The sequence below is a fragment of the Apis mellifera genome, linkage group LG10, assembly GCF_003254395.2.
Source record: "Apis mellifera strain DH4 linkage group LG10, Amel_HAv3.1, whole genome shotgun sequence".
NCBI classification, from domain to species: domain Eukaryota; kingdom Metazoa; phylum Arthropoda; class Insecta; order Hymenoptera; family Apidae; genus Apis; species Apis mellifera.
The window spans coordinates 4,235,865-4,250,121 of record NC_037647.1 but is presented as its reverse complement, the minus strand read 5'-3'; the positions used below and the strand labels follow the sequence as shown (position 1 = coordinate 4,250,121).

The window sequence follows — 14,257 nt, the reverse complement described above, 5'->3', positions numbered from 1 at the left end:
CGATCGACCAATCGATGCCGCTAATTGCGAGAGTCTATTGATCCGTTTGATTTTGCACGCCCCATTTGCCGAGTGTACATGGGGTGTATAATATATTTGGGGATGATCGATTGTAGATGCTTATTTATTAAATTATATAGTTTGAAATATGAATGAAACTTGTTGAGGTTTTTTTTTTAGTAATTGATTGTAGTAAAAAATATTTAGATAAAGTTGTATAATTTTTAAGGGACGAGAAAGTAATGAGAATTTGAAGAAATAGATTTTTAGAGAAGGATTTTTACTAATTGCGACAGTCTTGATCTGTTTGATTTTGCACGTCCCATTTGCCGAGTGTAGATAGGGTGTATTAATATATTTGGGGATGATCGATTGGAGGATCATCCCCAAATATATTGTAGATGCTTATTTATTAAGAATAATAAAATTTGAAATATGAATGAAACTTGTTTGTTGAGGTTTTTTTTTTTTTAGTAGTTGATTGTAGTGGAAAATATTTAGATAAAGTTGCATAATTTTTACGGGACGAGGAAATAATGAGAATTTGAAGAAATTTCGTTTCGTGTGTTTAAATAGATTTTTGTCAATTGTGACGGTTTATTGATCCGTTTGATTTTGCAAGCTCCATTTGGAGGATCGATTGTAGATGCTTGTTTATTAAATTATTTAATTTGAAATAATGAATGAAACTTGTTGAGGTTTTTTTTTTAGTAGTTGATTGTAGTGGAAAATATTTAGATAAATTTGCATAATTTTTAAGGGACGAGGAAGTAATGAGAATTTGAATTTGGTTCGTTTCGTGTGTTTAAATAGATTTTTATTAATTGATTGAAATCAAATGTTTTCAAGTTAGGAATTAAAATTTATTTATTAAGTTGTAAAATTTCTTCTTTCTCAGAAAGAGAAAATTATAATGCTTAATCAAACTTACTTCTTCGAGTAACTTATTTGTTAAGTAAAATAGTAAAATTATCGTTAATCGTTATCTTCGTTATCGATTTTCCCAAGCGAGACACGAAAAAAATTTTTCACGAAACTTCTCGGAGGAAAGTTGGATAAACTCGTCAATGACACGCATCGGCGATAATTAAACGAGCCTGATACAGAACTTTTTCTCTCTCTTCCATCCGCCCAAACTTGTCTGTGCCGCCCACGCTCGCCGGCGGACCCACACGTAGAAAGCGATTATTTTTCCTCGACCCACGAGAGCACGCGCTCGCCTGCTGCTAACTTTTTTTTTCTTTTCCCTCCCCGTTCAGAGCGACGTTTCCTCTTGGACAAGTTCGTCGAACCGACGTCTTATCGTCTTTGACGTATACACGTACGCGATATCAGATCGAGTAGGAATGTGAAATGCCATTTCCTTGGAATTCCTTCAATCGTTATATTTAATTTTTTTAATCATTTTTATCTGTTAAATATACTCGACTCCCTATTATTATTTTTAGAAATATTAATTTTGGATTTTCACATTCTTTCTTTATCAACAATCCATAAATATATTTAGATTGTAATTATACGATTATGAAAAATTGTTTGGCGAGGTGTAACATTTCTAAATAATTTTCTAAAATCATTATCATAAAGGATATCTATTAAATATACTCGACTCTTTATTATTATTTTTAGAAATATTAATTTTGGATTTTCACATTCTTTCTTTATCAACAATTCATAAATATATTTAGATTGTAGTTATACGATTATGAAAAATTGTTTGGCGAGGTGTAACATTTCTAGATAATTTTCTAAAATCATTATCACAAAGGATATCTATTAAATATACTCGACTATTATTATTTTTAGAAATATTAATTTTGGATTTTCACATTCTTTCTTTATCAACGATCCATAAATATATTTAGATTGTAATTATACGATTATGAAAAATTGTTTGGCGAGGTGTAACATTTCTAGATGATTAAATTCGAAAGGGAAGAAAAAGCTTAATCAAGTAATTTTTCTTTACAAAGCTTGAAAATATCTTAAGTCTATCAAAAATTTTACTTTCAAATGGATAAACGTTTCGTTATTAAAAAAAAGGAATCGTATAATTTTCGAAGAAAAATGTAAGAAAGAAACGTGCGTGCCCCAATCATTTCTCCAAATTTATTCGAATCTGTTTACCAAAATTTTTCCAATATCTCCATTCTCTCGTTTCATACCGTCTTCTGGCCATGATCCAACCGCGTTCGAACAATGCTCGGCTCCCTTTGCATTATGCATTATCGCGGTCGTGCGTCGGTTCTGCATGAATTTTCATCACGTATCGAGCATTGCACATGCGGGGGTGGTGGCAATAAATTTCGCGTTAAACACAACCGCCACCCCCGGGGGTGGTGGGTCGAGAGAATTGTTGGAAAATAGAAAAACTGTTGGGGAAGAAGATCGACGGCCCAACCCTCGTAAAATCTTCGATCCTTCGAGGAAGGAATAGTAACTTCGAAGCGAGGTTTTATTTTTAGCTTTTATCGCGTGTATTTCTCTATTTCGATGCTCTTCCTCCCCTTCCTTTTTTTGAATTTAATCATGTAGAAATGTTACGCCAAAGAATTTTTTCATTTATTTAATTTTCATAATTACAATCTAAATTTATTTATGGGTTGGTATTGTTGGTAAAAGAAAATATTAATTATATATCATGTATTAAAATATATCATATATATATATTATATCAAATATTAAAATGAGAACAATTTTATATTTTACAGGAAACGTGCATAGAAAATGATTCGAAAATAATTGAGTTATAACATAATCATCTAGAAATGTTACCCCAAAGAATTTTTCATTTATTTAATTTTCATAATTGTCATAATTTAAATCTATTTATGGATTGGTAAAAGAAGAGAACAATTTTATATTTTATAGGAAACGACGGGGAAAATAATTGAGTTATAACAAATAAATATATATTCCATCGAAAAAAAGAAAAAAATAATGAAATTCATGATTCAATTTAAGAAAAGATCGATAAAGATTCTAAGAATATCGCACGAGCCATGTGTGAAAGGGTTGCGAGTTAATGGGTTCGTGTTGCCGAGTTTCACCCTAAATTTGCCTCACCCTTTTGAAACATCCTCGCATGTATAATTAATCTTGCCGAGTTTTTCGACCGGAAGGAATTATTAGATGAATTAATTATTCGTCATGGCGATCGGGTTACAACCTTCGAGCGCCATTTTCCTCGCGAAACCGTGTTAAGAGGGAAGATCGAAGAGAGAAGAAAGGGTGGGGAGAAAAAAAAAAATAGGACGTGTTTGAAGAAGGCACGGATTCTCTTAAAAAAACGATAATGAAGAAAGTCTTTTGAGAGAGTAATTCTTCTTTAATTATTCGAAGATATAAGTTTGTTCGAAGATTAAGCTATCCCTGATTTAAATGGATCGTTAAACTGAATTAATTAATAGGGATTTTTTTTTTTGCTAACACGTTATGACGCAAAGAATGATCTTAATAGAATTAGATTTCACAATCGTATTCTTGTATTTGTGATACTTTGGAAATTAATTCTTCCATAAATTATAGTTTTGGTATTAATTTTTTTAACTTCTTTCTCTAAATTTATTCAAAGATGATTTAAATAAATAAATAAAATTTCTTTTTATATAATATTTAATATTTAGTATACAGCAAAGAAATAAGCAAGTGATTAACAAAAATCGTTCCGCGATGCAACATGAAATTCGTCTAATTCCTATCGGAAATGGTTTGTTCACAACCTCGAATTCCGTGGACGCAATTGACCGCGAGAACTGGGTCTCGATTGTCCCCTGGCCAGAGCAATACTTTCGTAGAGGAATATCTCGCGCTTGGATAATTCGTATAAAAGTTACTGGTTAGACGAGTGGGTAGAGGATCGAACGTTGGTAGCTGTTTGAGCGTGAAAGTTTATGACACGGTTCTTGTGTACAGCTTGTGGAATGAAGATGAAAAGCGTGATTGAGGTAGTAAGAAGTAAAAAAAAAAAAAAAAAAGTTGTTGAGTTTTTGTGAGTAGTTAGACCTAATGAATGGTATAAATAGAATTCGTTTATTATATATTATTCTAAATGAGTTAATAAATTAGTCGGGAGAAATTTAAAAAAAGAACTCGTTTTATTCTTTATGCATTTATTATTAGTTTCAATTTTATGTTTCATGTAACTTTTTTTTTTTTTGCAAATATATATATTCATAAGTGCAATTACTCGAGACTAAGAGTCAATTAATTCCACAATTGAGCTCTCGTTATTCTGAAACAAAAAATAAACAAGAAAAAAAGTGTTTATGGAGCAAATTTGCCAGGTTTATTTGCCCGCGTTCGATCATTCGTTTCACTTTTGCCATTTGCGCCAAATGACGAACCGAATTTCCACATCGAATGAATTCATCATTTTCATTATCGTCAATTTGCAATCAGACGTCGAGATTAACAAATCGATCGTATTGTGCGATATTTCCTCGATTGAAATTAGGTGCCATTAGGATTAGAAAGAGAAATTTCTATAAATTTATATAATATTATTTGTTAACTTTAACATTATTTATTTATTTCCTTATAAATTGGTCGTTTAATTCTTTTCATTATTTTCAATATAAAAATTTTTTGATATATTGAATTGATGAAATTCAAATTTGTAAATTTTTCAGTACAAAATTGTCCAGTTGAAGAGAGCAATTTCGTATAAAGGAAATAAATTTCAATAAAGAGAAATATTTAATACGGGAATAATAATAATTGAAATTCAAATGTAATATCGCATAATATTCAATATTTGATATAGCATCATTAAAATCGCATAAAATCGAATCGTGCGTAATGATTAAATTTTTGTATGATATAATTCATTCCATTCAAACATCGTGGTAAATATTTACCATTACCTTGATCAAGAATCTATATAAACACGTAGCAAACTCTCGAGCATCCACACTTCTTCAAAAGCCTATCACGCTTCCAGTAAACTCTTTAATGCCTATCATTCGATCGATATTGTCTCTCAAAGGGACTATGACTAGAAAAAAAAAAAAAAATAGCGGGAAAAGGTTGATAAAAGAGTTATTTCACCTCGTTGTAAGGGTTAATTCTCCTTTTGATCGAATTTTTGTTAATTTTTATAGATTAACAATTTCATTTAACAATCGAGAGCACACAGAGTGACTGGTAACTTAATTTTTTTTTTTTTGGAATTAATTCTACTTTCTCTGAGAATTTGTTAGTTGGAATCACAGCGTCTTGTGGCGCCCTCTTCAACTTCCACTTTTAAAAATGGCGGCTCGCAGATAAGTATAAATGAGGTTATAAATTAACTTGTCGAATTCTTTTTTTAAGAGAAAATTATTATTTTATCCAGATTGAAAGGAAATAACGTTAGTGTTTAGAGTTAGTTTCCTACACGAGTAATAAACTAAATGTAATGCAGTTCGAATTTTTGTTAATTTTTATAGATTAACAATTTCATTTAACAATCGAGAGCACATAAAATGGCTCGTAACTTAATTTCTTTTTTTTTGGAATTAATTCTACTTTCTCTGAGAATTTGTTAGTTGGAATCACAGTGTCCTGTGGCGCCCTCTTCAACTTCCACTTTTAAAAATGGCGGCTCGCAGATATAAATGAGGTTATAAATTAACTTGTCGAATTCTTCTTTTATACTAAAGAGAAAATTATTATTTTATCCAGATTGAAAGGAAACAACGTTAGTGTTTAGAGTTAGTTTCCTACACGAGTAACAAACTAAATGTAATGCAGTTCGAATTTTTGTTAATTTTTATAGATTAATAATTTCATTTAACAATCGAGAGCACACAGAGTGGCTCGTAACTTAATTTCTTTTTTTTTTTGGAATTAATTCTACTTTCTCTGAGAATTTGTTAGTTGGAATCAGAGCGTCCTGTGACGCCCTCTTCAACTTCCACTTTTAAAAATGGCGGCTCGCAGATAAGTATAAATGAAGTTATAAATTAACTTGTCGAATTCTTCTTTTATACTAAAGAGAAAATTATTATTTTATCCAGATTGAAAGGAAACAACGTTAGTGTTTAGAGTTAGTTTCCTACACGAGTAACAAACTAAATGTAATGCAGTTCGATTATAATTATGAGCATAGTTTCACTTTGGCTATTTTAGCTCTGACCATGCCAACTTTCCATTTCCAAGGATTTGAATTTGCATTCTCTCTGTTTGGTTCATCGCTAATGGCTAAGGTCACCACAATATGGAGTACATTTTCAGGATTAAACCAGTTGCTCAATTATAATATCTCGTCGAATGACGAGCGAATTACATTTTAAGCAACATCTATTCGGATCTCCTTCGATTTTTATTTCTTTTATTAATCAAAAGAAAACGAATTGAATTTCTGCACGCGATCCCTTTCTCCATCCTGAACAAACGAAACGAATTTACTTGAGAAACAATTTCAACGAATGGAGCTGGGATAAAATTCAATGCATAAAATAATCACAAACAATTCCCCTTCCTGCTGTCTCCTCGTTCATTGGAAACAATTCCTCTAAAAACATTCGCCAAACAAAGCGCACGAATAAGACGATCTCCCAAAATTATTCTCAACAGGTCGTTTTTCGTTAAAATCACGATATGTAAACGCGCACTCTCGAGAGTTTCGTTGTTATCGTTGTTCGTGAAAGATGGCGACCAGTAGCAGCGACAGTTTCTGCCACGAACCAAGAGAGCATTAGCCTGACCAGAGGTAGAAATGCGGGGCTTAATTATACGTACAAACGGGCGAGATAGTTAGCGAGACAGCCGGTGCAGTTTCAAAGAGATGCATAAAGGCCAAAGGAACGACTGGCCATGCTTTGTTCCTTTTTTTAACTTATCCTTAATTTGTTGCTGCTCCTTTTTTTTTTAAACTATATTGTAAATGTTGCAACGATCGAATTATGAGAGAAGAAAATTTATGTTATTGAAATAGATTATGAATTTTTTATGTGGAAATTAGAAGAATTATTTATTTAAAAAAAAAAGAGAGATAAAATGTACGTTCAAACGAGGTAATGGCCAATTAAAAAGAGCTCTCTTTTTCTTTAAAAATAAAACGTTTCGATTTGTGTTTCCACTCTTTGCATTCTCGTTTTTATTTTTTTACATGTACATGGATAAAGGTAAGAAATAATTTTTTCTTTCTTTAATTCTAGATTTTAATTAGAATAAATCAAGAGAAAAAGATCATCATTTCGAAACAAAATAATTAAAATTAAATGATATCCCTTGTGATCATTTCGTATGGTAAAAATATTTTCTTCATTCTACTTATTTACTGCGAAATATCATTGGAAGTACAACATCGTCGAGGCAAAAATTAAAGACGAAACGGATAAGGTGAACAATCGCACCGTGTCTTCCATGTTGCGAGAAATTCCTCGACCGTGAAGACACAAAGGTATATATATATATATACGTTTCAGTTGAATGAATATGGATTCTTTTGGTGAATTTCGAGCGACTGATCAGAATGACTTCTTCGTATATTTTTCATTCCATCTATTCCATTTCGAAAAATAAAAGATCGAGGTCGCGAAGTTCTCTCTTTTATCCTTATATAAAATTGAAACCTTCGTTCTGGAGTGATAAGAAAGATCCAGTTTTCAATTTTTTTAAAGGAAATAAAATTATCGATGGATCATAATCATTTATCAAATTTTTGAAAGAAATAATCATCGCATGAGAATTTATTGGAATTAAAGATTTCAAGAGACATTGATTTTGCCATACGTTTTTTTAAATATAAAAATTCGAAAGAAAAAAAATATTTGTTCTCGTAAACACGTTAACGTTTAATCATCGTTAAATTCTTCTCGATAAATTCGAATAAATCTCCGTTTGAATCCGTGTGGTAAAATTCGAGAACGATTCTCGAACCTTGGGTCCCTCGTTGTCGCGCGTTTAATCACGTCTCCCCTCTTTGTGTCGATAATTCGAAACGAAATTATCGCTTCCGCCGTAGGAAATTGAGTCGTGGCACAATGCTCGATGCCGCGTCACCGATGTTTACCGCAAATTGCCGTGATAACCATCGGAAAATGGCGACCGGGCCTTGATTTTTCTCACGATTTCCGTATAATTAAGTCGGTTTAATTTAAAGGGAAAATGGGATAACGCGGGATGATTTAAAATTCTATAAATTCTATTCCATTATAGTAATAGTTTGCTTAAAAATTTCTTTAAGGAGGATAGGATAGAAGAAGAAATTTCTCCTTTTTTATCAAACTTTTATGCAACTCTATTTTGGCTCTTCTCTTAATTTTTGAGTCAGTTGCCATTCTTTTTGTGATAAATTTTGCAAAGTTTGAATTAAAAAAGTATTTCTTAAAATAATACTTGCTGTGGGTGATTTATTAGATTCTTTTTTTCTCGTGCACAACTTTTCTGTAAACCAGTTTTTAATACGAGAGTTATTCGAAGTGATTCATTCTGTATGCATTATCGAACAATAAAATTAAAATTTTCAGGAGTTAATTAAAATACGTATCGGCAAAAGTGAAGTACCTCTTAGTTATTTCTAAAATGTTCGAGCGAATTGTATTAAATGGAACAGTAAAAATATTATCAGCACAATTTTCTTTGATTCGAATAATTTTAATTTTGATCAAACTTCAATGAATCGTTTCATTTTTTATTATTTTAAAAGTAGATTAAATTTAAGTGTGTCGTTAGATGCACAATATTGTTAAACATTTAAACGTGCAATTGAATGCCAGGAACGATTTTGTTAAATGTAAAACTTTAATTAGTTGAAATATCAACATTCGTTCCTTGCATTAATACGTAATTAATATGTTACATAAAATAGAGTAGGAATTTGAAATTTGTGCTGTCAACTTTATAACTTGATCCTTGAATATTTAATCCTACTTACTATTTCGCGATGAAAAAAAAAAAAAGAAAAGAAAAGGAAGAAATTAATTAAATTCTCTAAATTTCATTTCCACTCGAATAATAAGTAAGCGTAATTTAAATACAATGATATTGTATTTTAATCGATAGTGCATCATTTATCATTTTTTCTAATATTACATACTTTTTTCTGTTTCAGGTAAGCGATTAATATAAGCAGTTTCCTTGAAATTGAACGTAATTTCGCGTAAGTTCCTCCAATAATTTTTCCTAATATATTACGATATTTATAAACTTTTCTTATTTAACTTTAATATTTCTTCTTTTTAGCAAAAAAAATCACTAGCCTTAAAAAGTTATATATCCAACAAGACAAAATTTTTGCGTCTCATTAAGAAAAAATCCGAATGACACATCCCCAAAAATAAAAATTCTTCAAGTATCCGCTTTGAATCGCGGAATTTTCGCGGAAAATAATCCAAAATTTTTGCGTCTCCAGAAAATATATTGATACATCCTCGTAAAATTCTTCTCTTCGAGTAGAATTATATCCAACAAGGCAAAATTTTTGCATTAAGAAAAAATCCGGACGACACATCCCCAAAAATAAAAATTCTTCAAGTATCCGCTTTGAACGCGGAAAATAATCCAAAATTTTTGCGTCTCCAGAAAATATATTGATGCATCCTCGTAAAATTCTTCTCTTCGAGTAGAATTATATCCAACAAGGCAAAATTTTTGCATTAAGAAAAAATTTGGATGACACATTCCCAAAAATAAAAATTTTTCAAGTATCCGCTTTGAACCGCGGAATTTTCGCGGAAAATAATCCAAAATTTTTGCGTCTCCAGAAAATATATTGATACATCCTCGTAAAATTCTTCTCTTCGAGTAGAATTATATCCAACAAGGCAAAATTTTTGCATTAAGAAAAAATCCGGATAATACATCCCCAAAAATAAAAATTCTTCAAGTATTCTTTGAACCGCGGAATTTTCGCGGAAAATAATCCAAAATTTTTGCGTCTCCAGAAAATATATCGATACATCTTCATAAAATTCTTCTCTTCGAAGAAGAGGAAGAGGAAGAAGTCCTCTTTCGCGTTAAATTTCGCCGAATTTTCGGGGAAAAATGATCGCGGGTATATAACGGTGTGACCCTCACCGCCAGCAAAGCGTCGTAAATTAACGAGGCGGCCTTAAAACACGGACGACACACGTCCGAACGTTAATTATCGAAGGAGAAGGAAGGAGAAACCTCGGGTTGACGAGCTCCACTTTCACGATGCTCCATCGTAGTTAGAGGGTAATTACTGGTGGCACGGTTCGGTGAACGAAAAAATGATCGGGTTCTTTACCCTCGCCGACCCGTTTCTTATCATGGATTGATGCTTTCGAACGATGCTTTTAATCAAACACACGTTGATAGACGCGTATCAATCTCGGGACGATTTAATGGCAGGGAACAAGCTGCTTTTCATTTCCCTAACCTATGTTTTTAACATACATTTGCGCGTGTATTTTGTATATATTTCGTGAAGTACAGTTGGACTTCGATTCGAGTTTCTGTTTCTTTATTCTTCTCGTTAATTATATCGTTGAATGAATCAAAGAATAATTCGTGTAAGTTAATCGCAATTTTGATTCTTCTTTTCAATGTTAGAGAAAGATAGAGGATTTTTTAATCGTTTCTTTAGTCTCTTTTAGATATAACGCTCAAGAATGTATTTGTGACATTTTATATGTATTTTATTCGTTTGAAATAATACTCTTGGACATAAATTAATGTTAAAATTATGGTATAAATAGGGAATAATGGAGTCTCGATTAAAAAATAAGTAAACCAACGACGGGAATATTTGCTACATCCGTTATGTCATGGATGCATGCGTTAAGTAATTAACCTAATAAGCTGAGAGAACATCTGAAGAATGAAACGTCCGTAAGACAGTATTTTTATTAGATATTAGAGAGAGAGAGAAAAAAAAAGACTAGGAGATTGATGGAAAGGATTGAACGGTAAATTGGTAAAAAATTACATATTAACTTGAAAATGACCGTTTGTTCTCTGATGCACGTACAATACTCCCCTCCCCTTCCTCCGTCTTTTTGATTCGAATTTACTGAACTCTGGCCACAGATCGACCAAACGTGATCATTTCACGGTTAAACTGAACGTTAAATCATACCTCGTGCCGAGGTAATCACTCGTGTATCTAATTCCAGAGTAATCACATGCGTTTTTCGCATACTTATTCACGCTTGACTTTCCACACTGATTGTTTCTACAATTTGTCGTACGTTTCAATTCTCGAAAGATTTCAATATTTTTTCTTTTTTTTTTTCAATCAGAGAATCGTAATATTAAAATTACGAGTCTGGTGATAGAATTTAGAAAGCAGAAAGAGACAGGAATAACGAATAATTGTGTAATTAAATAAACGTATAAATGGAATAATTATCTTGTGGATCCTAGTGGTTAAGTAGTTGTAACGTGGCGCTAGTATCGCGTGAATCAATTTTCATTATGCTATGAAAAATATTCGAGCAATCGAGTTATAAATCATTATTGATCTGGAGATTTTTAATTCTCTTCGAATAATTTTATCTGTGATCTTAATAAATCTTGGTCACGTCATTTTATTTAATCGTCGCAATAAAAAGATTTTTCATTTATCGTTAAAATATCGTTCATGTATTAAAAAATAGATTTCTAGAAGTTCAATTAGTATCTCACTCTTCAACGTATAAGGAGAAGGATTAATAAATTCAGAATAACACTTGTTTATCTATAGAAATTCCATTTTATCTGGAATCGTGATAGAGAGAGAGAGATAGAAGATCGATCGATACGTTCCAATACGTTTTCAGAGATTCGTCAATCGGTAAAAGGAGACCGCTTAATTGACACTTTCCTCGTGTATACACATGGAAATGGTTGGATCGAATTAATTTCACGGTACAGCGAAAATGGAAACTCCATTCGAGGCTCCATTGTTCCAGAATTCGTCATCTCTCTGGAAATTCGAACTTGACTTACTCTGTCCTGAAGAAAATCTCTATGAAAATATGAGACAACAAATTATTCGAATTTGTAATTTCACATAGATTGATAAATTAAATACGATATCGTTGTCATTGTTGATTGATAAAAAGAAAATCTCTTTTTATCAATGGTTAGAATGAACAAATAATAAAATTAATATCGTCGTTTTGTTACGAGATTTGATTATTGCTATTGAAATTCTACAATTGTAAATAAGAAGCATATAAACCACGTCGAAGAATGAAAAGGGAGTCCAAGAAGAAGAAGTTAGCGAGTTTAAGGGATAAGAAGAGGAGGATGATATTGTCGTGAATCGTTTTCCATCGATTCGTAGCACGACCATAGAATGATCAATCATAAATCCAGTCACGTAGTGTGGTGTAATGATCGTAGGGACAATCGCCGGAAGAAGCATGTTTGAATCACTTTGTCGCTTTTGTAACAGTGTTATTCTAAAGAGTTACGTATTATGTCACTTGTAGTCCCATCCATTGTTGCACCAAAATTACGAGGATATCTCGTGGAAACTGGAAAAAAATCGTTGATATCTCGCAGATATATCTTGGAACTATTTCCACGATTTTTATTTATTTTTGGAATCGACTCTTTTACTTTTATTTTCGTAATTATTTCTACAGTAATTAAAAATGACGCTTAGCACTGTAGCATTATATATATATTTTTTCGTAGTTTTACAGCGATAGACACTTTTTAATTTTAATCTTTTGCAGGAAAATTTCATCCCTGGATCTTCAAACGGATTTTTATTTTTGTCGATTACAACTTTCTAAATATTTAATTATACAACGAAAAAGTTTAATTATAATATAGATTGTATTCTAATTTCTATTTGAGAATACAAATGAATTGAAACTCGAACGATATTTAGATTAATTAAACAGATGTACAAAAATATAAATATTGCATAAATTCTAGATTCCATAAATATCTTCTCAATAAATTCTTATTAAATATTTCTTTAATTCATAAATAATTCATAAATCATTGCTTCATTGCTATATATATATTGTTAAAAAAGTTTCAGTATAAAATGGAAATAGAATAGAATCAAAATCCTCCTATAAATAATCGTAAATAGTATTTCATCAATACTTTTTTAGTTATTCAAAAATCGATCGTCCCGAAATTTTCGTCGAAATCTTCCGTTCGGCTCATTCGAGGGCTCCCTTTCCGCGTGGAAAAGCGTGGAAGAACGCGTGTGCATATCCTGGTTATGAATAGACGATGGAGAGGGTCGAAGAGGATGAGCCCTCGCGCGCGTGAACGCGTTCGAATTATGCAGATTAAATGGAATTATATTCCTCGTTTCGTGGCTTGAAAGGCGGGATTGAAAAACGGGTAGCGAAATGATGGAGAATTTTTTCAGTCGATGGCCATCGAACCGACACCATTTAGAAGATTATCTCTTCTTTTGGACGGGTCACTCACTCTTCAAGATACAAAAATATGCAGAATTGAATCGATATTGGATCGCTATATATTTCTAAAATTAATTCTCTATAATCTTATTATATGTAGAATTTGTCTCTTCTTAATTACTCCATTTAGATCAATTGGAATATCGAAAAAGTAGAAATTAATTTTAGAGAGAGGATTTTATATAATGCACGATTTATCAATTCGCTCAGATCGATACAGAAATCTTATGAATGAGTACTTTTGTATCTCATCTCTCTCGCGATCCAATTAAAGAAAAAGATTAACTCCTCGAGCGACAAAAGCGCCACCCACGGAAAAATAAACGCGGGCTAAAATCTAATATCTGGTAATACCGCTTTCGTCTCACTCTTCTCTCAAGCTTTTCCACTCTTACGATCTATTATCCGTGAAAGAGACCTGGCCAACTTTTATCCGCGGCTTCCTCTTCGACAAGCCACCGGAAGTGCCTCGAGAATTCCAACGACGAGTGCAACAACGCGCTTGTACACACACATATACGCGTGTTCAAGTTACGTGTATAAATACGTAAAAGTGCAAATGTCAAGAAAGGATTGCACGTGTGCGAGTATTATTCAAACGATCTTCGCGAAGATTAAACGCGACGATCCCATTTCTCCCTCGAAAGTGACGCTTTTCCCCCTATTTTCATCCGCATCTGGAAGAGCTGACGAACTGCAATTTGCATTGTGACGGATGAAAGTGTGCCCGCGCGCTCACGCGAGCGGAAGTTGGCCGACGTTGCGGAGGAAATGAAACTCTCGCCAATTAAGAGAGTGTTTTTCACGGTCCTTCATTTTTTCCTTGATTCTTGTTACATTTTCTTTTTTTCTCTTTTTTCTTAGTGGGTCAAGCGTTGATGGACGATCGAATTGTTAATATTTTTAATATCTATTTAACGTAATTTCTTCGT

The 14,257-nt window shown here is 32.3% G+C and overlaps 1 protein-coding gene across 6 annotated transcripts in view; it reads left to right on the top strand.

Moving 5' to 3' along the window:
* Positions 1-14,257, top strand: part of LOC409869 (kinesin 3A) — a 91,498-nt gene that overhangs the window by 52,799 nt on the left and 24,442 nt on the right. For 2 of the 6 annotated variants that reach the window (XR_003305437.1, XR_003305440.1), the window contains one exon: positions 9,041-9,171. The exons of 3 other annotated variants lie outside the window; for them this stretch is intronic. Coding sequence is in view for 1 of the 3 variants with exons in the window: in XM_026443263.1 (XP_026299048.1) it covers positions 12,618-12,685 (68 nt within the window). In the remaining 2 variants the exon portion in view is untranslated. Of the gene's footprint in view, positions 1-9,040; positions 9,172-12,617; positions 12,698-14,257 lie in introns of those variants that run through there. One more of the 6 variants, XM_026443263.1, reaches the window with a different exon arrangement.